Raw genomic sequence first — 24241 nt, 5'->3', positions numbered from 1 at the left:
CAATGTATGGCAGATGCAGTATAATGTGGATAAATGTGAGGTTATCCACTTTGGTGGCAAGAACAAGGCAGATTATAATTTGAATGGTACCAGATTAAGAAAAGGGGAAGATGTAGGTGTCCTTGTACATCAGTCACTGAAAGTAAGCATGCAGGTACAGCAGGCAGTGAAGAAAGCTAATGACATGTTGGTCTTCATGACGAGAGAATTTGAGTAGAGGAGCAAAGGGGTCCTTCTGCAATTGTACAGGGCCCTGGTGAGGCCATAGCTGGATATTGTGTGCAGTTTTGGTCTCCTAATTTGAGGAAGGACATTCTTGCTATTGAGGGAGAGCAGCGTAAGTTCACGAGGTTAATTCCCAGGATGGCGGGACTGTCATATGATGCAAGAGTGGAACAAATGGGCTTGTATTCACTGGAATTTAGAAGGATCAGAGCGGATCTTATAGAAACATATAAGATTATTAAGACATTGGACAAGCTAGATGCTCCCGATGTTGGGGGAGTCCAGAAACAGGGGCCACAATTTTAGAATGAGAGCTAGGCCATTTAAAACTGAGATGAGGAAAAACTTTTTCACCCAGAGTTGTGAATTTGTGGAATTCTCTGCATCAGAAGGCAGTAGAGGCCGATTCACTGGATGCATTCAAAAGAGAGTCAGATAGGGCTCTTAGGGCTAGTGGAATCAAGGGATATGGGGAGAAGGCAGGAACGGGGGAGATTGTGGATAATCAACCATGATCACATTGAATGGCGGTGCGTACAGGCTCGAAGGGCCGAATGGTCTGCTCTTGCACTAATTTTCTATGTTTCTCTGTTATGGGGAGAAGGCAGGAGAATGGGGTGAGGGAGAGATGAATCAGCCATGAATGAATGGCAGAATAGACTTGATGGGCCAAATTGCCTAATCCTACTCCTGTCACTTATGATCTTATGAACCATATGTGGCGGTAGAGGTAGATGTGATAATGGAGTTTACGAGGCAGTAGGTAGGCACATGGATATGCAAGGAATGGGGAGATATGGATGATATGCAGGTAGATAAGCGATGGTCTTGGCATCATGTTCATTATGTGCTGAAGGGCCTGTCCTTGTGCTGTGCTGCTCCATGTTTTGTGTGTCGTTGCTTCACTCTCTCTGAGACTGCGTCACTACAAACCATTGGTTTCGGTGACTTGCACCTGGCCACCTCTGGCCCAGATGTCGGTGACGGCCGTCATGACCGCCAGGCACCTGCCAAAGTCTTCGGCCGGACACCGGGCGGCGAGGGAGGAGGGTTTGCGAGCTACCTTGAGGGCCTGGCGGTATCGCTCCTGCTGCACCTTGGCCCGCTCCCTCGGCGACGCGGGCGGGAGCTGACCGCCGAGGAAGTGCTCCTGCGTCCAGCGCGCGGCGCAGAGCGAGGGCTCAAAGAGGTCGGAGCCCAGCAGCCGCCGGAGAGCCAGGACGTGCCGGCACGGGAGCCTCATGGAGGTGCGGAAGGCACACTGGCAGCTGGCCTGGTCCGTCACCAGGGCCCGGCGCCGGCACACGGGCCAGGCCCTCTCGGCCTCCACGCTGAGAAAGGAGACCGACTCCGCTTCCTGCAGCTCTGTCCGCACCCGGCGGAAGGCGAAGTCGGTGAGCAGTGCCCGGTAGGAACACTCCGCGGAGTTGTCCTCTGGCCCTGCCGGGGGCTCACTCTGCAACACCCGCTGGTCGCACTCGGCCCGCACCGTGTACACGGCCTTCAGGAGGTCCCGGGTGAAGGAGGTCACGTTGGAGAAGTCCTCGACCGCGGCCACCAGCCTCTGGCTCATCACCTGCACCCGCTGGAGGGTGCTGGTGAGGTAGCTCTCGTTCTAGTGCTTGAAGCCCTCCACCCACTGGCGGCGGGACCCGTGCCACGTCTTGTGGAAGTAGTCGACGGCGCTCTCCGCGTTGGAGTCCAGCAGCTGGCGGTACAGCAGGTCGTAGTCCTCAGTCGACGTGGCGTAACACATACTGTGCAGGATCTGCAGCAGCTGGCTCCTGGCGGGAAGAGGAGACAAGGTGAGGAACCTCCCGGTGCAGCACGGTGGCGTAGCGGGAGAGTTGCTGCCTTACAGTGCCAGTCCCAGGATCCATCCTGTCTACAGGCATTGTCTGTGTGGAGTTTGTACGTTCTCCCTGTGACCATGTGGGTTTCCTCCGGGTTCTCCGGTTTCCTCCCAAGTTCCATAGACGTGCAGGTTTGTACGTTAATTGGCCTCTGTAAATTGTCCCGTGTGTCGCCCAGAACTAGTGTGAACCAAAGATACTAGAGGAACAAGATGGACCACTCCGTTGGAATCGCCTATACTGAAGTGTAGTGTGTAAAGGAGCGGAACGTCCGCCATTTTAGTAAGCAAACCCCGCCGTTCGTTCTGCCTCTCGCAGTGTAATCAGTGTTTTGGGGGAACAGTATGTGTGATGATACCATTAAAATGCAGAAAATAACATCTATCAATTCATACATTTTTGTTATTTTTTCTTTTAAAATGTTTCTGCAATTTTCTGCCCACTAAAATGGCGCCATGACCTTCTACGGTTTTTAACGTCGAGTGGTCTATCTTGTTCCTCCAGTATCTTTGGTGTGAACGGGTGATTAATGGTCAGCGTGGACTCAGTGGGGCAAAGGGCCCGTTTCCAATCTGTATTTCCGAAACTAAACCAAACTCTCACCTCAACAGTCCCCAGCGGCTACAAGAAAAACTCCACCGTTTCTTTCCCTACGAAAAATAAAGTGACCTCCTCAATGACTACTGAACAGTGGAGTCAAACAGCACCGAAATAGGCCTCTCGGCCCAACTCGTCCTTGCTGACCAACATGCCCCATCTAATGCTGACCAAGATGCCCCATCTAATGCTGACCAAGATGCCCCATCTAATGCTGACCAGATGCCCCATCTAATGCTGACCAAGATGCCCCATCTAATGCTGACCAAGATGCCCCATCTAATGCTGACCAAGATGCCCCATCTAATGCTGACCAGATGCCCCATCTACAGAAAGGGGAGAGGAGGGGGCAAAAGGGGAAGGAACAGGCAAAGGGGGAGAGGAGGGTGGAAAGGAGGGAGAGTGGGGCAGGGGTAGACTGGATTGTGCAGACCATGTTGAGGAATGAGTCGCACCCTTATCTGACCCACGCCGTGACAGGAGGAGGAATATTTGGGATAACCCAACCTCCCCCTCCCCCGCCCACTCCGGTCCCAGGATGGAATCACGATGCCAGAGCTTATTGTTGCCCGATGGTGGAGGAGAGGGGAAAGGAGGAGAGTAGAGGGAAGGAGAGGAGGCGGGAGGAGGAGAGTAGGGGGAAGAGGGGAGGACGGGGAAGGAGGAGAGGAAGGGTGAAGGAGGAGAGGAGTGGGTGAAGGAGGGGAGGAGTGGGTGAAGGAGGGGTGGAGTGGGTGAAGGAGGGGTGGAGTGGGTGAGGAGGAGGAGGAAGAAACAGGAGTAGGGGAAAGGAGAGAAGGGGCGGAGGAGAAGAGGGAGATGGAGGAAGGAGGGGGAGAAAGAAAGAAGGGAAGGAGGAGTGGGTAAGATAGAAGGAAAGAAAAAAGAGAGAGAGGGCAGAGTGGAGGAGATGGGACATGGGTAGACTGGATTGTGCAGAGGGATGAGAGTCACAACTTTACCAAACCAACACAATCTGACAGGAGGAGGAATATTTGGGCCCCCCCCCACCCACCCCGCTCCGGCCCCACGAGGGAATGGCGGTGCCAGTGCTTACTGTTGCCCGGCGGTCACGTGCAGCTTCTCGGCGGTCACGTGGTCCTGGAAGACGCTCAGGGTGTGGGCGAGGCAGGCCAGCGGCTTGCAGTGGGGCAGCACGTCGGTCACCAGCTCCCCGTCGCACGCCTTGCCGCCGACCACCACCGCCCGCGTTCCCTCCGCCGCCGGGTTCTTCTGCCTGAAGATGCGCAGAAGCTGCCGGACGGTCTCGCGCTCCTCGCTCTGCAGGAACCACAGGCACGCCAGCTCGCTCTCCCCGTTGCTGTCGATGGCCAGCAGCAGGTAGGTGGGCAGCCACAGGCCCGCCCAGCTGTAGGTGGCGCCCACCAGCAGCACCTCGGGGAACCTCTCGAAGGTCTGCTTCATGCGGCCGTCCTGGTAGTAGATGGCCTGCAACACGTTGGCCTTGTTCACCACCACCACCACCGTGCCGTCTGCAAGCAAACGCAGACAAGAGTTATAGAAACACAGAAAATAGGTGCAGGAGGAGGCCATTTGGCCCTTCGAACCAGCACCGCTATTCAATGTGATCATGGCTGATCATCCACAATCAGTAACCGGTTCCTGCCTTCCCCCCATATCCCTTGATACCACTAGCGCCTAGAGCTCTATCTAACTCTCTTTTAAATTCATCCAGTGAATTGGACTCCACTGCCTTCTGTGGCAGAGAATTCCACAAATTCATAACTCTCTGGGTGAAAAAGTGTCTTCTCACCTCAGTTCTAAATGGCCTCCCCTTTATTCTTACACTGTGTCCCCTGGTTCTGGACTCCCCCAAAATTGGGAACATTTTTCCTGCATCTAGCTTGTCCAGTCCTTTTATAATCTTATAATCTAGATCCCCTCTCATCCTTCTAAACTCCAGTGAATACAAGCCCAGTCTTTCCAATCTTTCCTCATATGACAAGAACAGGCAGAACACCCTGGCCACAAACTCTTTGAAGTGGAAACATAGAAAATAGGCGCAGGAGTAGACCATTCGGCCCTTCGAGCCAGTACCGCCATTCAATATGATCATGGCTGATCATCCAGAATCAGTACCCTGTTCTGACTTTCTCCCCATACCCTTGATTCCATCAGCCCTAAGACCTACAGTGCATTCAGAAAGTATTCCGACCCCTTCACTTTTTCCACATTTTGTTACATTACAGCCTTATTTTAAAATGGATTAAATTCTTTTTTTTTAATCATCAATCTACATACAATACCCCAGAATGAAGAAGCAAAAACAGGTGTGTAGAAATTTTTGCAAAGTAATTAAAAAGAAATAGCTGAAATATCACATTTACATAAGTTACCTTTGCTATGACGCTCAAAATTGAGCTTAGGTTCATTTTGTTTCCATTGATTATCCTTGAGATGTTTCTACATCTTGATTGGAGTCCACCAGTGGTAAATTAAATTGATTGTACATGATTTGGAAAGGCACACACATGTCTATATAAGGTCCCACAGTTGACAGTGCATGTCAGAGCACAAACCAAGACATGAAGAAGAAGGAATTGTCCGTAGACCTCCGAGACAGGATTGTGTCGAGACACATATCTGGGGAAAGGTATAAAACACTTTCTGCAGCATTGCAGGTCCTGAAGAGCACATTGGCCTCCATCATTCTTAAATGGAAAAACTTTAGAACCACCAGGACTCTTCATAGAGCTGGCCACTCGGCCAAACTGAGCAATCAGGGGAGAAGGGCCTTGGTCAGGGAGGTGACCAAGAACCCGATGATCACTCTGACAGAGCTCCAGAGTTCCTCTGTGAAGATGGGTGAACCTTCCAGAAGGCCAACTTTCCTGCAGCACTCCACCAGTCAGGCCTTTATGGTAGAATGGCTAGACGGAAGCCACTCCTCAGTAAAAGGCACATGATGGCCTGCTTGGAGTTTGCCTAAAGGCACCTAAAGGACTCTCTGACCATGAGAAATAAGATTCTCTTGTCTGATGAAACCAAGATTGAACTCTTTGGCCTGAATGCCAAATGTCACGTTTGGGGGAAGCCAGGCACTGCTCATCACCTGGCCAATACCATACCTAAGGTGAAGCATTATGCTGTGGGGATGTTTTTCAGCGGCAGGAACTGGGACACTAGTCAGGATCGAGGGAAAAATGAACAGAGCAAAGTAAAGAGAGATCCTTGATGAAAACCTGCTCCAGAGCGTTCTGGACCTCAGACTGGGGAGGAGGTTCACCTTCCAACAGGACAATGACCCCAAGCACACAGCCAAGACAACGCAGGAGTGTCTTCATGACAAGTCTGTGAATGTCCTTGAATGGCCCAGCCAGAACCCGGACTTGAACCTGGACATCTCTGGAGGGACCTGAAAATAGCTGTGCATCGACACTCCCCATCCAACCTGACAGAGCTTGAGAGAAGAATGGGAGAAATTACCCAAATACAGGTGTGCCAAGCTTGTAGCGTCATACCCAAGAAGACTTGAGGCTGTAATTACTGCCAAAGGTGCCTCAACAAAGTACGGAGTAAAGGGTCTGAATACATTTGTAAATATGATATCAGTTATTTCTTTTTAATTACTTTGCAAAAATTTCTAAACACTTGTTTTCACTTTTTTATTATGGGGTATTGTGTGTAGATTGATGATTAAAAAAATAATTAATCCATTTTAAAATAAGGCTGCAACGTAACAAAATGTGGAAAAAGTGAAGGGGTCTGAATACTTTCTGAATGCACTGTATATCTAACTCTCTCATGAAGCCCTCCCCTCTGGACACATCCAGACACAAAAACAGCCTCTCCCCACGAGTGGTAGGTCTAGTTAACAACCACTCTACACCACTACATTCTGGTCTGTAAGCCAAACAATTATGAACTCTCCAAGTGCATTTTAGATATTTACACTTGCAATATTTAGCAAAGCTGCCACTTATTACTCTTGCACTTTATTTTTGCATTGTTTAATTATAATGTTTTTTTAATTGTCTGCTGTCTCGTGTTTTTACCAGGTGCGAGCAATGCACCAAGTCAAATTCCTTGTTTGTGTACAAACTAGGCCGATAAATTGAGTCTGATTCTGAAATGGATTCTGAACAAAGAACTGGTAACGCACAGTGGCAGTGGTGATGTAGGTTTGCCTTCATCGGTCGGTGCACTGAGTACAAGAGTCAGATAGTCAAGATGCAGCTCGATCAAACTCTGGAGAAACAAGGATCTGCAGATGCTGGTTCATGACAAAAGACAAAGTGCGAGAATAACTCAGCAGGTCAGGTAGTATCTCTGGAGTTTCCCCTCGCCCCTGACTCTCGGTCTGAGTAAGAGTCTTGACCTGAAATGTCTCCGATTCTTTTTCTCCAGAGATGCTGCCTGACCCGCTGAGTTACTGCAGCATTTTGTGTCCATCTCCAGTGTAAACAAGCACCTACAGTTCTTTCCCACACATGTCTGGAAAACATGGATACGTGATGTATCAGGTCGGGACCCTTCAACTAATTGTGGCAAGTCGGGGGGGGGGGGGGAGGAAGAAAGCTGGAAGAGAGGTGGGGGCAGGACAAAGCCTTGCAAGTGACAGGTGGAGGAAGGAACTGCAGATGCAGCCTGGGTGGGGTTACAGGAGGGAAGAGTCATCTGAAGAGCGCGTGGCACGATCCAAGAGCGATCCCATGAGAAAGTATTGGGGACACAGCTGTAGAGTTGCTGCCTTACAGCGCTACAGACCCGGGTTCCATCCTGACTGTGGGTGTGGTCTGTACGGAGTTTGTACGTTCATGGGTTTTCTCTGGGTGTTTCGGTTTCCGCCCACACTCCAAAGACTTGCAGGATTGTAGGTTACTTGGTTTCAGTAAGTTGTAATAAGAAATGGCCCCTTGTGTGTGTAAGTTAGCGTACAGGACCATCGCTGGTCAGCACCAACTCGGTGGGCCGAACGGCCAGTTTCCGTGCTGTATCTCTGAAGTGTAAAAGTCATTGACTATCCCAGGGGAGAGGAGGGAGCGATCTAATGACAAGACAGTGCACTATCATGAGATGGGGGAAGGAGGATCCATACCCAATCCTCATCCATTTATTTGGAGTATTGGGAGCAGTTCTGGCCCCATGTCTAAGGAAGGGTGTGCTGGCGGTGGAGAGGGTCCAGAGGAGGTTTACCAGAATGATACCAGGAATGTCTGGGTTAACATCTGATCAGTGTTTGACGGCACTGGGCCTGTACTCGCTGGAGTTTAGAACGATGAGGAGGGGCCTCGTTGAAACTTACCAGATAGTGAAATGCCAGGGTAGAGTGCATCTGGAAAGAATCTTTCCACTCGTGGGAGAGTCTAGGAATCATGGCTGATCTATCTTTCCCTCTCAACCCCATTTGCCACCCTAACGAATGAAGAACCTGTCAATCTCTGCTTTATAAATAGCCACAGACTTGGCCTCCACAGCCATCTGCGGCAATGATTTCCACAGATTCATCACCCTCTGACTAAAGAAATTCCTTCTCATCTCCTTTCTAAAGGAACGTCCTTTTATTGTGAGGCTGCACCCTCTGTTCCATCACTCTCCCACTAGTGGAAACATCCTCGCCACATCCACTTTATCCGGTCCTTTCACTATTCGGTAAGTTTCAGTGAGGTCCCCCCTCATCCTTCTAAACTCCAGCGAGTACAGGCCCAGAGCCATCAAATGCTCATCATACGTTAACCCAATAAAGGGGTGATCCGCATTATTCCGGAATGAAGGAAGGATGCAGGATACCCCAGGACAAGAGAGGGAGTGGTGCAAACCTGGAGCAGCCGGTTAGGCCTGGGACAAGTGAGGAGACCTTCACCCACCTTGATTCTTGATCAGTCCGGGTGTCAGAGGTTATGGGGAGAAGGCAGGAGAATGGGGTTAGGGGAGAGAGATAGATCAGCCATGATTGAATGACGGAGTAGACCTGATGGGCCGAATGGCCTAATTCTACTCCTATTCCTTATGACCTTACCCTTGACGGCTGCCAGTGTGGGCACCATCATCTCCAAGTCGGTTTTGTTGGTCTTGAACTCGTCCCATTTCTCCTTGCGTGTGGGGCTATGGGCATCCTCATCAGCGAGCACCTTGCCGGCAACCTCCCCCAGCTGCACCTGGACACCCGCTCCATTACTCCGCAACGAGACGATGGAAGTGGGGTCCACGCGCAGCGCTGTAACAAAGCGCCTTTGGTGCCGGAGCCTCTCCTCCTCTTCCTGTGGGGTACAAGCAAGGTCCTAGGGTCAGTTCATCCGGTTTGGAAGTCAATTGTCCTCTGTAAATTGCCCCGAGCGTGTCGGGAGTGGATGAGAAAGTAGGACAACATAGAACCAGTGCACACAGGTGGTCGATGATCAGCGTGGACTAGGTCGGCCTATGTTTCCATGCTGTATCTGTAAACTAAGCTCAGATCCCGTATTAGAACACAGACCAGCACAGGAATGGGCCCTCCAGCCTACATTATCTGTGCCAAACATGATGCCAAGTTGAACTGATCTCATCTCCCTGTACATGATCCATATCGCTCTATTCCCTGAACTTCCATGTGCCTTTCCCAAAGCCTCTTAAACACCACTATCGTATCTGCATCCACCACCATCTCTGGCAGTGCATTCCCAGCCCCCACCCCTCTCTGTGTAAAAATCTTGCCTCGCACATTAAACCTCCCCCCTCTCACCATATCACTCTGCCCTCTAGTGTTGGACATCTCCACCCTGGGAACAAGCCTCTGATTGCCCACCTTATGTGTGCCTCTCAAAACTTTATATACTTCCATCGAGTCTTCCCTCAACCTCTGACGTTCCAGAGAAAATAACCCAAGGTTATCCAACCTCCCCCTGTAGCTGAAACCCTCTAATCCAGGCGGCATTCTGATAAACCTCCTCTGCACCATCTCCAAAGCCTCCACATCTTTCCTGTAATGGAGCGACTGGAACTGCACGTGATACTCCAAATGCAGTCTAACAAAAGCGCGATAGAGCTGCATCATGACTTGCTGACTCTTATATTCAATGCCCCAGCACAGAATCCAAGCACATCACACGTTTCACCCATACTGGTTAACATATGATGATCGTTTGTCAGCACTGGGCCTGTACTCGCTAGAGTTTAGAAGAATGAGGGGGGACCTCATTGAAACGTACCGAATTGTGAACCGTTTGGATAGAGTGGATATGGAGAGGACGTTTCCACTAGTGGGAGAGTGTCAGACTAGAGGCCATAGTCTCAGAATTAAAGGACGTTCTTTTTGGGAAGGAGAGGAGGAGGAATTTCTTTAGTCAGAGGGTGGTGAATCAATGGAATTCTTTGCCACAGAAGGCTGTGGAGGCCATCATTGGATATTTTTACGGCAGAGATAGATGGATTCTTGATTAGTACGGGTGTCAGGGGTTATGGAGAGAAGGCAGGAGAATGGGGTTAGGAGGGAGAGATAGATCAGCCATGATTGAATGGCGGAATAGACGATGGGCTGAATGGCCTAATTCTGCTCCTATCACAAGACGCCTTCTTCCCCACCCTATCTACTTGTGCTGCCTCCTTCAGTGAGCTATGAACTTGAACTCCAAGATCCCTCTGCACATCAATGCTGTTAATGTTCATTGCATTAACTGTATACTCTCCTTGCATTTAACCTGTCAAAGTGCATCACCTCACACTTGCTCAGGTTAAACTCCATCTGCCATTTCTCCGCCACTTTCTGCAGCTGGTCTACGTTCTGATATCTACTGACAGCATTTCTCGTTGTCTGCAACTCCTAATTTTGGTGTCATTAGCAAACTTACTCACCAACCCATCTACATTTACGCCTCGGTCAGATATATATATATAATACAAAATCTCTCTAACTCTGGCCCCAGCCCATTCCTGAGTTTTTATCCCTGTCCAATTGACTTTGCCTTTAGCAACTATTTGGAACTTTCTCCCTCTATCTGTCTCTGCACCTCCACAACTACCATGGGGAAAAACAATCGGACCATATTCCCCATCTAGTTTAGTCTAGTTTCTTGTCACGTGTACCAAAAAGCTTTTTTGTTGCATGCTACCAGTCCGCGGAAAGACTATTCATGATTACAATCAAGCCGTCCACAGTCGAAATGTGTTGGAAGGAACTGCAGATGCTGGTTTAAACCGAAGATAGATACAAAAAGCTGCTGTAACTCAGCGGGTCAGGAAGCATCAATCTGAAGATGGGTCTCGACCTGAAATTTCACCTATTCCTTTTCTGGTCTGAAGAAGGGTCTTGACACGAAACGTCACCTATTCCATTTCTCCAGAGATGCTGTCTGACCTGCTGAGTTCCTCCGGATTTTTGTGTTTAAGCCGTCCACAGTGTACAGACACAGGGTAAAGGGAATAATGTTTAGCATCAGATAAAGTCCAGTAAAGTCCAATTAAAGATAGTCCGAGGGTCTCCATTCTATGCCTCTCATGAACAGATATATTTCTCTCAGATCACCCTCAGACACTCTTGCCTCCTTAAACCCCATTATAAGACAATCATTGAAATCCACCAACTCCACCTAAGTTATAGGTCATCTCCAGAATCCCTGCTAAGGCAGTTCACATCAATTACTTTGATAATGTCCCTGAAAGCTGGAGATATTTTTAGTGCGTTAGAACTACGTAAATAAAACGTGTTACTGTGAGGGAAATGACTAGTGATATTGAGTGTATCAGTCTGACTCTGTTAAACAATGCCAAAGTTGTCAGAGTTCAGAGGCTGGATTGATATCCCAGTGGGGGAGTGTGATATCATCCCATAGAATCACACCGGCTCTTCCACCTACATTGTCGGCAATGACCATCAAGCACCCATCTTGTTCTGTTCTATGTGTCGGGGCAGCACGGTGGTGCAGCGGAAGAGTTGCTGTGTTACAGCGCCAGAGACTCGGGTTTGATCCTGACTACGGGTGCTGTCTGTACGGAGATTGTACGTTCTCCCCATGGGTTTTCTTCGGGAGCTGCGGTTTCCTCTCACACTCTAAAGATGTACAGGTTTATAGGCTAATTGGCTTGCTAAAATTGAAAGTTGTCCCTAATGCAGGTCGGATAGCGTTAATGTGCAGGGATCGCTGGTCAGTATTGCTGAACTAAGATATTGAACAGTCCAGGATCCAAGGCTGGAACCGAGCGTGTACAGAACTAATCTCATGCGCTCTGAAAATGTGGTGGGACAACACACACACACACACACACACACACACACATTGACCCGAAAATCTGAAGCAGTGGCAGATCCAACAACTCCACCTGGCTGGTGTGTGTGTTCTGCTTTTACCTGCGGCACCGTGTGGTTATGCGATTCATTCATCTCTTTCACCACAAACTTGTTTCCATCCGCAGAAAGACGGACTTTAATGACACAGGGACACTTCATCTTGTTGGTTCTGAAAAAGACAGTGGGAGGCAGTGTGTAAGCCAACTGGGTCAATCGATAAGACACAAAATGCTGGAGTAACTCAGTGGGTCGGCCATCATCTCTGGAGAAAAGGAACAGGTGACGCTTCGGATTGAGACCCTTCTTCAGTTTTGTTTAGTTCAGTTTATTGTCACGTGTACCGAGGTACAGTGAACGGCTTTGCTGCATGCTAACCAGTCAGTGGGAAGACAATACATGATTACAATCGAGCCATTTACAGTGTATAGATACACGATAAGGGAATAACATTTAGTGCAAGGTAAAGTCCAAACAAAGATAGTCCGAGGGTCACCAATGAGGAAGATCACAGTTCAGGACTGCTCTCTCGTTGTGGTAGGATGATTCAGACCAGCAGTGTATGGCGATCTTTTACAATCATCACAGAATCCAACAGAAATATTCCATTGACATTGGCCATGAAGCAGTGTGAGTGGGAAGACAAGATGGTGTGCTGAATGACTGCCCTTTGACTGATAATAAACTCTTTCACAAACTGGGGGGACTTGAAGCAACAGCTGCAACAAAATGTGATTCATGCAGGATTGGTGTAAGATAACATAGTGCATAACAAAGGAGATGGACACAAAATGCTGGAGTAACTCAGCGGGTCAGGCAGCATCTCTGGAGAAAAGGAATAGGTGACATTTCTGGTTGGGACAATTTATCAGACTGAGAGTCAGAGGAGAGGGAACTAGGGGGATGAAGGGTTACAAAGAACAAATGAACGAAAGATATGAAAGAACAAATCAAAGCCAGCAACAATGATAAAGGAAAGGTGGAGCCCACAATGGTCCATTGTTGGCGGTGGAGAAGGTGATAAGAAGTTGATACAAACAGTGAAACTAAGCAAGACGACAGTGAAATTAATAGAACGACGAGAATGGGAGAAACTTCTAGTTTACCTCCCCCCTGACTCTCAGTCTTAAGTCAAGTCAAGTCAAGTCAATTTATTTGTATAGCACATTTAAAAACAACCCACGTTGACCAAAGTGCTGCACATCTGACTAGGAAAAAAAAGAAACATACAGTGGCAGGCAGCCAAACACAACGGCGCGGCCATCTTGAACAAAATGTTAATTCAATCACCCACAGTCCAACAATAAAAGCACTAAACAGGCACCCAAATTACCCAACCCCAAAAAACCCCCCAAAACACAGTCCAACAATAGAAGCATTAAATAGGCATTCAAATCACACACCCCAAAAACACAGTCCAACAATAAAAGCATCAAACAGGCACTCAAACCACCCAACCCCAAAAACACACAAAAAAGAAACATCCATCAAAGAAACATCCATCACAGTGAGTCTCCTCCAGTCCTCTCTCTCCTCACTGTGATGGAAGGTCACAATGTCTTTCCCTTCTCCCGCTGTCCTCGCCCGCGGTCAGGTTGTTGTGGTTGCAGGCCGCACCGGACGGTCCACAGCGGGCCGAGCCCAAGGCGCTTCGCGTCGCAGCCGCTCCCGCAGCCTCCGAAGACGGCCGTCTCCGCCGATGATAAGTCCGATCCGGGGCGGGCGAACACGCTGTCGCTGCCGCTGTTGCTGCACGTCGGGGCGGTCGTGACTCCCGACATTGAAGCCCCCGCCCAGCAGAGAAATATCCCGCGGCCATCCTAGGCCGCGACGGACGGTGAAATGTCCTCGACCCAAGCCCCGCGATCCGGGGCGGGCGAACACGCTGCCGCTGCCGGAGCTCCCGATGTCGGAATCCACGCGGCCCGAGCCTAAGGCGAGTCGCAGCCGCTCCCGCAGCCTCCGAAGACGGCCGGCTCCGGTGATGGTAAGTCCGATCCACGGACTTGGATGGTAAGTCCGATGGAGGCTGACAGCTCCAGGAGTTGGGCCGATGGTTGGGCCGCAGCAGGAACGGAGACACGGCCCAGAAAACAAAGGTCGGGTCTCCGTTCTGAAGGGACACATATTTACAGTGTTACAGTTTCCCCCTCCCCCCCACATACACACATAGTACACAAACACAAAAACACCACATCACAACTACAATTAAGACCAAAAAAAAACCAACAAAAACACAAAGACAAATGGACCGCAGGTGAGCGGCAGCTGCTAGGGCAGTGCCGCCATTTTGTTAAGACGGGTGTCAAACCGAAACGTCACCTATTATTTTTCTCCAGAGATGCTGCCCTCCCCGCTGAGTCACTTCACCATTTTGTGTCTATCTTCAGTGTAAACCAGCATCTGTAGTTCCTTCCTACACATAGTACATAACAAGCTGGGTGCTTGATGGTCATTGCAGGCGGAAGACCCTGTATGATTTAATGGGATAATATCACACTCCCCCACTGGGATATCAATCCAGTCTCTGAACCATAAAACACAAACTATCAAATTGTCAATTGTCCCAAGTGTGCAGGCAGTGGATGGCAAAGTGGGATAACATGGATAATACCGTGTCCCTTGTGTTAACACACCAAATTGTATGTCACAAGTGAAATAGATAGGGTGAATGCACAAATCTTTTATCCAGGAGAGGGGAATCAAGATCCAGAGGACAGTTTAACATGAGAGGGGAAAGATTTAAAAAGAACACAAGGGGTAACCTTTTCTGCACAATGTGGTGGTAAATGGAACTAACTTCCAGATGAGGTAGTTGAGGCAGGTACTCTAGCATTTAAAAGACATTTGGAAAGGTACATGGATAGGAAAGGTTCTGAGGGCAGGTGGGACTGGTGTACATGGGTCATCTCGATGAGCATGGGCAAGTTGGGCCGAAGGGCCTATTTCTGTGTGGGATGACTCTACCACTCTATACAATCCCAGCGAGTCGTAGGTGCGGGTAGGAATGGGAAAATGTGTGGTGGGGGAGAGAGAAGGAGAGAGAGAGAGAGAGGTAGAGAGAGAGGTAGAAAGGTACAGGAGGAGAGAGGTAGAGAGGTAGAGAGGGAGAGAGGGAGAGGGAGAAAGGGAGAGAGGTGGCGAGAGGGAGAGGTGGAGGTGCGACGGGGGAGAGAGGTGGGGAGATACACACACACACACACAATCAAAGATGAACAAAGAGTGCAAAAGAGAGAAAAAAATGAAGAGAGGGGAGAGAGAGACAGAGAAAAAAAAGAGAAAGAGACAGACAGGGGCAGCAGTAGAGCTGCTGCCTCACAGCGCCGGAGACTCAGGTTCGATCCTGACTACAGGTGCTGTCTGTGTGGAGATTGTACGTTCTCCCTGTGACCACGTGGGTTTTTTCCAAGTGGTTTCCTTCCACATTCTAAAGACGTGCAGGTTTGTGGGTTAATTTGCTTTTGTAAATTGCCCCTCGTGTGTAGAGAGTGGATGAGAAAGTGGGATAACATATAACTAGTGTGAATGGATGATTGGTGGGCGGTGTGGACTCGATGGGCCGAAAGGCCTGTTTCCATGATGTAACTCTAAACAAAACTAACTACCCGGCTGAACATATTATTAAATTTAAAAGGATTAAAACATCTTTAAATAAGAAGGTAGGAAACAGGAGCAGGTGTCGACCATGTTCCATGTTCTCCCACTTTGTCATCCACTCCCGACACACTCGGGATGATTTACAGAGGGCCAATTAACCAAGAAACCTGCACGTGTTTTGGATATGGGAGGAAACTGAAGCCCACAGAAGAAACACAGCTGGTCACAGAGAGGACGTGCAAACTCCACACACGGAGAGCACCCGTGGTCAGGATGGAACCGGGATCCCCGGCGTTGTGAGGCAGCGGCTCTACCAACTGTGCCGCTGTGACGCCCCTGCAAGTATTTTCTCACCTCTGGATTGTCCTTTTGCCGGATCCTTTGGTCTTGAATAACTTGCCGCCGTGAATGCACGCGTAGTCGATCTCGGCAAAGTTCAGCGCGTCGTTCATCGGGCGCTTAGGTGCCCGACGCCGCTGCGCCTTGATGGTCCGCGAGTGCCTGGTCCACATCTGTACGGAGCTGTCCCTCTGGTAGCGCCGGTACTCCCGGTGCAGCTCGCTGTAGCTCGAGAACTCGGCGCCCACTCGGATACCCGCCACCTGGGACATGGCTGCACGTGCGTCAGATGGAGTTGGCAGACTGATCCCACCTGGAGAGCGGGCACTGAGAATAGACCACAGGCAGCAGCTGCAGGTCAGCCAAGGTAGAACGCATCACAACAGCTCATATATACAGTTCAAGAACAGCACGGTGGTCCAACTGTAGAGTCACCGCCTCACAGCGCCAGAGACCCAGGATCCATCCTTTGCTCGGATGCTGTCTTTACAGTTTACTTTAGACTTCAGAGAAGAAACAGGCCCTTCAGCCCACTGAGTCCGCGCCAACCAGCGATCACCCCGTATACTAGCACTATACTACATGACAGGACAATTTACAATTTTACAGAAGCTAATTAACCTGCACGTCTTTGAAGTGTGGGAGAAACACAAGATCTCAGCAATGCAATTCTCAGCATTGGGAGGAAAATCACGGGATTGTGGATCGGGGTTGGGGGCAATCCTTGATTCAGGTAGGCTGCAAGTTTCTGGGATTGGGATAATCGCCCGTGTGTGGGTGGGGGGGTAATTCTCTGGGTTGGAGTAGGGGCATCTTACAATGCTCAGCATTGGGATTGGGATAGCATTGGGATAAATCAATCCCTGATTTACATAGGATGCTCATTACTGGGATTGAGATCAAAATTGCCCGTGTGTGGGTGGGGGATAATTCCCTGGGTTTAGGGGAGGTGCATCTTGCGATATTCCACATTGGGATAGGGAACAATCCCTAATTTAGAAAGGATGGATATTTCTGGCATTGCAATAATAATTGCCCGTGTGCAGGTGGGGATAATTCCCTGGGTTGGGGGGAGGGGCATCCTGCAATGCTCAGCATTGGGAGGGATATCTGCGGGATGGAAGATCGTAATAAATCCCTGATTTCAGCAGATGAAAATTCCTGGGATTGGGATAATAATCGCCCTTGTGCAGGTATGGTGGTAAAACGCGAGTTCGGTATCTCAACTGCGCATGCCCAGGTCATAGGTCACTCGCGCTAAACATTCTCGCCGGCTGAGCTGGTGCGCGTATACAGACCTGCTTTTCATCCGTATTTTCCAGTTTTGCTTCTTCGAGGTAACAAAATGCTGCTTTCAAAACTATTAACTAGGCGTATTTACGGTTAATTTGTACAAAACTATGTTGATTTTGTCGGTTTTATTGCTTTGTGCTTCGGTGAGTGAGCAAAGCCATGCCAATTTTTGTTTGCATTGTAACTTGTACCGGTATGTAATGGGCATGCTTACAGGACCCTATTTGACTTAACATATGATTGACTTTATTATATATTTTGTTTTATATGTTACTGGGCAAAGCCATGCACATTTGTGCAACTTTGGGCTGTGGGAGTACCACGTATCACCTGAATAAGTGGATGCAGAATGTGTGTGACAGCCACAACTGTCAATTTGCAAAGGGAAACTGTTTCTGCCCACCTCCCTTCAAACACTAGGAAAAAAAACTACAGTTGCTAGTTTAAATCGAAGGTAGACACAAAATGCTGGAGTAACTCAGCGTGTCAAGTAGCACCTCAGGAGAGAAGGAATGGGTAATGTTTCGGGTAAAGACCCTTTTTCAGAAGTCTGAAGCGAGATACCTAACTCGCTTATTCTCCAGACTTCTGAAGAAGGGTCTCGACACAAAACGTCACCCATTCTTTCTCTCCCGAGATGATGCCTGACCCGCTGAGTTACTCCAGCATTTTGTGTCTACCTTCGATTTAAACCAGCATCTGCAGTTTATTTTCCTCGAGTTTGAAGGCAGGTGGGCAGAAACAGTTTCCTGTTGCAAATTGACAGTTGTGGCTGTCACACACATTCTGCATCCACTTATTCACCAGTCCAAAGTTGCACAAATGCGCATGGCTTTGCCAGTACCATATAAAACAAAATAAATAACAAGGTCAATCATATGTTAATTCGAATAGGGTCCTGTAAGCATGTCCATTACATACTGGTACAAGTTACAATGTAAAAGAAATTGTCATGATCTCGTTCACTCACCGAAGCATAAAGCAATAAAACCAACAAAATCATCATAGTTTTGTACAAATTAACCATATATACATCTAGTTAAGTTTTGAAAGCAGTATTTTCTTACCTTGAAGAAGCAAACCTGGAAAATACCGATGAAACGCAGGTCTGTATACACACAGCAGCTCGGCCAGCGAGAATGTTTAGCACGAATGACCTATGACCTGGGCATGTGCAGTCGAGACACCGAACTCGCTTATTCTCCAGGACCCGCATTCAGAGGGAAATCCCCGGGATGGGAGATCTGGGGGGGAGGGAGGGAGGGGCAATCCCTGATTTAGATAGGATGGAAATTCATGGCATTGGAATAATAACCACCCATGTGCGGTTGGTGGGATAATTCCCCAGGTTTGGGGAAGGGGGCATCTTGCAATGTTCAACATCGGGATAGGAGATTGGGATCAATCCCTGATTTAGATAGGATACAAATTCATGGGATTGGGATAAAATGTGGGGTATAATTCCCTGGGTTTGGGGTCGGGGCGTCGTGCAATGCTCAGTATTGGGATGGAAATCCGCGGGATAGTAGATTGGGATCAATCCCTGAATGAGGTTGATGCAAATCCCTGTGATTGGGATGAAACTGCCCGTGTGGGGGGGGGGGGGTTAATGAATGGGGACGGGGGGGGGGGGGGGGGCGGCTGCAGCTCCAGCTCCAGCCCGGTGGTCGCGGTGACGGGGGGGGGGGGGCGGCTGCAGCTCCAGCTCCAGCCCGGTGGTCGCGGTGCAGGATTGGGACGATCCCGGATCCCTGGGCCCAGGGATGGGGTTTCCCGCGTATTTGGCGGCGTCTGACGCGCAGCCGCGGCCCCGGCGCTTTGTGGCGGCTCCGCTCCGCTCCGGGCCCGGCCCGAGGTTGGCGCATGCGCTGCCGGCACACGGGCACCGCTCTCAGAGCCCCCGGGTCACCTACCGGTCAACACTGAGCGGCCCCGCCCCCCCCGCTCTCTCTCTGGGTCACTCTCCGCCCCCACCCCTCGACATCCGTGTCCGGGCCGCCCGGTCTCCACTCTCCGGCCGCTCCTCATCCGCCGGCCGCCCTGCACATGCGCACTGCCGCCGCCCGCACGTCCCCGGCCCGACCTGCACATGCGCACTGCCTCCACCCGCACGTCCCCGGCCGCCCTGCACATGCGCACTGCCGCCGCCCACACGTCCCCGGCCGCCCTGCACATGCGCACTGCCGCTGCCCGCACGTCCCCGGCCGCACTGCACATGCGCCCTGCCGCCCCCCCGCGCGTCATCAGCCGCCATGCACATGCGCACTGCCGCGGCAACTGGTCGGCGCCGGGCACGTTCTCGCTCCCTTTGCATTGTGGGAGATCTTGCCGCCATTGCTGCCCGGTCGCCGCCACGCCGTGACCGCCTAAACCCGACGCCGAATCACTCACCAGATAGATACGAAACCCTGGAGGAACTCAGCGGGACCGGCAGCATCTCTGGATAGAAGGAATTGGGTGACGTTTCGGGTCGAGGCCCTTTTTCAAAACCCTCTCGTTTTAGTGTTTTTAGTTTCGTTTAAAGATACAGCGCGGAAACAGGCCCTTCGGCCCAGCGAATCCATACCGATCACCCGTACACCAGTTTGTTCTGCACACTCAACAGTCAAGAGTGTTTTATTCTCTAATGAACCAATTAGAACAATGAAATTCTTACTTGCAGCAGCACAGCACAATATGTAAACATAGTACTCTGTAAACAATGTTATAAACAGAAGGAAAAGATTACGTTTTGGGTTGGGTCTGAGAAAGGGTCCTGAACGTCTATGGAATGTGAAAGGAAACAAGAGCACCCGGAGAAAACCCATGCGATCAAAGGGAGAACGAGCAACCTCCAGACAGAGAGTACCCATATTCAGGATCGATTCCATGTCCCCGGCACTTTTAGGCAGCAACTTTACGGCCACTGTGCTGCCCCATAGTCTTGAACTGAATTAAACATAGCTGTAAAGGGGGACATAGCGTGACTTAGATATTTAAGACTGAAAATGAATAGTTTACTATTTTTAGTAACCAATGTTACCAACATTTAATTTTTTGAATTCAAGATATAGTGGCACTGCTGGTAGAATTGCTGCCTCACACCCAGAGATCTGTGTGCGATCCTGAAGAAGTGTCTTGACCCGAAACGTCACCCATTCCTTCTCTCCTATATGCTGCCTGACCCGCTGAGCTACTCCAGCATGTTGTGATACCTGTCCTTGTTGAATTTGCACATTCTGGGTTGAATTTGCACATGTCTGTGTTGAATTTGCACATTCTCCATGCAAGTGTGTGGGCTTCCTCCCACATCCCATAGACAAATTGAGTTTGCAGGTTAATTTGTCTCTGTAAAATTGCCCCGAATGTGTAGGGAGCAGGTGAGGAAAGTGGGATAACAGAACTAATGTGAATGGGCGATCGATGGTCAGCGTGGACATGGTGGGCCGAAGGGCCTGTTTCCATGCTAAATCTCCAATGGAAATATGCAAGAGACCAAAGTATGAAGATGCACTGAAAACCTAGAGGCTGAAAGATTAGAGGAGGTAGCGTGAATGGTGAAATTCATATTTCTTTTTTATTTACTCTGTTGATCACAAGTTAGCTGCATAAATCGCAAACTGGTTCCTGATTTTATTTTTGATTCTGGCAGTGAATGCCACATACAAAATTATTAAAAACAGCATAAATCCCCCCACCCTCATCACCCAGTTCCTTTTTACTCCTCCATCCACTCATCTCCCACACTTCCCAATTCCAAGTCAACCATTTTTATGCCCCCATCCTTGTTCATGCCAGCCCTGGTTCTACAGTTTGTGCGCCATTTGTCTTCTGTATTTATAACCTCCAACTAACTCACCTGCCAATTAATCCCTCCTCACCTGGATAGACAAAAAATGCTGCAGTAACTCAGCGGGTCAGGCAGCATCGCTGGAGAACATGGATGGGTGACAGAACATGGATTTGACCGATCCAGGATGGGGAGGAATCTGCCTACAGATGGGAAGTGACACAGCTGGCATCTTGGTGCCATCGCAACAACCTGGAACTCAATGCTCTTAAGAAAGTGTAACTAATTGTAGACTTTTGATGAGATCCCCCTCCCATACACCCACTCACCATCAACAACACCACAATCACATATGTGGTATTTATTCACAAAATGCTGGAGTAACTCAGCAGGTCAGGCAGCATCTCAGGAGAGAAGGAATGGGCGTCGTTTCGGGTCGAGACCCTTCTTCAGACGCTCCTGAGAGCATCTCTCCTGAGATGCTGCCTGTCCTGCTGAGTTACTCCAGCATTTTGTGAATAAATACCTTCGATTTGTACCAGCATCAGCAGTTATTTTCTTATCACATCTGTGGAGTCATTTAAGTTCGTTGGAACCATCATCTCCAGGGACCTTAAATGGGGGGGGGGGGGGGGGGGGGGGGGTACCATCGACTCCACAGTCATAAAGGCCCAACAGAGGATGTACTTCCTGCGGCAACTGAGGAAACACAATCTGCCACAGGCAATGATGGTCCAATTCTACACTGCTATCATTGAGTCCGTCCTCACCTCCTCCATCATGGTCTGGTTTGGCTCAGCCACCAAGCACAACATCTGGAGGCTGCAACGGATCATTCGCAGCTGAGAAGGTTGTTGGCTGCAACCTTCCCCCATTGACGAACTGTACAGTGCAAGGGCCAGGAAGCGAGCGGGTAAGATGATCTATGACCCCTCTCACCCTGGCCACAAAATCTTTGAAGCACTTTCCTCTGGAAGGCGTCTCCGGACTGTCAAAGCAGCCACAGCCAGACATAAAAACAGCTTTTTTGCACGAGTAGTCGTTCTACTCAATAACCAAAGTCTGTCGTCTTTTTTTTGCTGTGGTTTATTTTCAGCCACATGTTTAGACCGTAATATTGTATCCTTACTCTTTAGATGTGTTTATGCTTCATTCTTAATTGTTAAATTATGTTTGTGTTGTCATTTGTGAGCAGAGCACCAAGGCACATTCCTTGGAAATGCACATACTTGGCAAATAAACTTATTCGTTAATTCAGGTTGGATTCCTTTGGACTGATCATCAGGGTCAGCCAACAACTTCTGAGCTCTTATCCCATCCCTTACCCTCAAATCTTTCTATCAGCTATCTCCCCTCTATGCCATCACGCTGAAGAAGGGTCCTGACCTGAAACGTGATTTGTCCTCTACTTAAACAGATGCTGCCTGATCCAATGTTCCTCCAGCAGTTGTTTTAAAAAAATCTTTGCTTTGGACACTGATTAGGATCCTGAACCCACTCATTACCTATTCCTTTTCTCCAGAGATGCTACCTGACCCATTGAGTTACTCCAGCTTTGTGTGTCTGTCTTCAGTTTCCAAAGCCCTGCCTTGAACATTTACATGATTCAGGATGGCCCATTTCCTTTCTTTATTTAAAAATAAAATATATTCAGAAAGATATGAAAAGAAATACAAAATTGTACAAGGGGCTTTATATTCACAATCTTTATCCATCTGTACATGGTGTTGTCAAATCTATATTGGGAGTGCTATCGGCTTAATAGATTCTTTAGAGCAATGCACCAATATCACTCATGTGGCCTCTGAAAAGTACCCTGATATGTTTGTGGGACTCTGCCCCACATTTTCTAATATTGGCAGGGTGTGAAGGGCTCCAATCTGCAATATCACTTGCCCATCCCTCCAGAGATGCTGCCTGACCCACTGAGATACTCAAGCACTTTGTGTTTCACTCAGTTTTCCAGTTCTCTGTCTCTCCTTAGATACCAGCCCTTCCCTACAAAGCCTTTGCATTGACTGCATGAACCAGGCCACTTAAACAAACTGGAAGAACAGCAGCTCATATTCCCCTTGGGTAGCTTTCAAACCAACAGTATGAACATTGAATTGTCCATTTTCAGTCAATGTCCAACTAACCCCCCCTTTCACACACCCTGTCTCTCCCCTCCCCTCTGTCTCTCCCATACCCCCTGTCTCTCCCACACCCTCTGTCTCTCCCATACCCTCTGTCTCTCCCATACCCTCTGTCTCTCCCATACCCTCTGTCTCTCCCCTCCCCTCTGTCTCTCCCATACCCCCTGTCTCTCCCATACCCCCTCCCCTCCTCTCCCATGTGCCCCAGTGGACTCCCATCTATTTTTCCACACCCCTCTCCCCACCTGCTACATTCCTCCCTCCAGCTTCAGGGTCATATCAGGGTCAGTACAGGAGAAGTGGGCCAAGGTCCCGTGCTGGACTGTTCTCTGTTTCCTCTGCTTGCCGGCCTGGTCTGAAGCAGGGTCTCAGCCCAACCCGTCACCCCTTCCTCCTCTCCAGAGGAGATGCTGCCTGTCCCGCTGAGTTACTCCAGCCTTTTGTGTCCATCTGCTGCTCCATCAATGTCCGGCACGTGACGCCCGGCCCCGCCCCGAATCATCAATGAATGGGCACCACGTGACGCCCCGCCCCGCATCATCGATGAATGGGCACCACGTGACGCCCCGCCCGTCATGAATGGAGATCACGTGACTCTCCCGTCCCAACCAATGAGGGAGCGACTGGCACCTGCCGGCCCCGCCCATACAAATCAACCGACGTCACGTGACGTCCCTGCCCGTCACTAGACGGAGGGTCACGTGACGTCCCTGTCCCGTCATCAGCGCTGCCGCCACGTGACGCGATGCGCCGCCATCTTGCCGCCGCGGGCACGAGGCCGGTGGAGGGGGAGCGGCGGCGGCCGGGAAGCTGCAGGTTTCAGCGCCGCTCCTGTCCGTCCGTCCGTCTGCGGGTCCGGGCCCGGCCGCGGGTCCAAGCGGCGACACCCAGCGGGTCCACAGCTCACAATGGCGGCGTCAAGCGTCGTCCCTGTCTGAGGCCCCGCCCCCCCCCTCCCCCGGGCGCTCCCTCCCTCCCCCCCCCCCGGGCGCTCCCTCCCCCCCCCCCCGGGCGCTCCCTCCCCCCCCCCCCCGGGCGCTCCCTCCCTCCCCCCCCGGGCGCTCCCTCCCTCCCCCCCCGGGCGCTCCCTTCCTCCCCCCCCGGGCGCTCCCTCCCTCCCCCCCCGGGCGCTCCCTCCCCGCCCCGCCCCCCCCCGGGCGCTCCCTCCCTCCCCCCCCCGGGCACTCCCTCCCCCCCCCCCCTCCCGGGCGCT

The 24241-nt window shown here is 50.2% G+C and overlaps 1 protein-coding gene and 1 pseudogene across 2 annotated transcripts in view; one reads left to right on the top strand and one right to left on the bottom strand.

Annotated features, from left to right (window-relative positions):
* The window catches only part of LOC144603231 (class I histocompatibility antigen, F10 alpha chain-like), a 1654937-nt pseudogene that overhangs the window by 1115423 nt on the left and 515273 nt on the right, over positions 1-24241 (top strand). The gene's annotated exons all lie outside the window — the stretch shown is intronic.
* On the bottom strand, positions 1841-16121 carry LOC144602558 (uncharacterized protein ZSWIM9-like). Its single transcript, XM_078415688.1, has 5 exons — positions 15847-16121; positions 11887-12067; positions 8656-8896; positions 3733-4168; positions 1841-2009 (listed from the first exon to the last, which is right to left on the bottom strand). The coding sequence occupies exons 1-5, from the start codon at positions 16101-16103 to the stop codon at positions 1841-1843; spliced, it is 1284 nt and encodes a 427-aa protein (XP_078271814.1). The 5' UTR covers positions 16104-16121.

Source organism: Rhinoraja longicauda, chromosome 19 (genome assembly GCF_053455715.1).
Source record: "Rhinoraja longicauda isolate Sanriku21f chromosome 19, sRhiLon1.1, whole genome shotgun sequence".
Classification (NCBI taxonomy): Eukaryota; Metazoa; Chordata; class Chondrichthyes; order Rajiformes; family Arhynchobatidae; genus Rhinoraja; species Rhinoraja longicauda.
The sequence above is the reverse complement of the archived record's forward strand: the minus strand, read 5'-3'. Positions and strand labels throughout refer to the sequence as shown.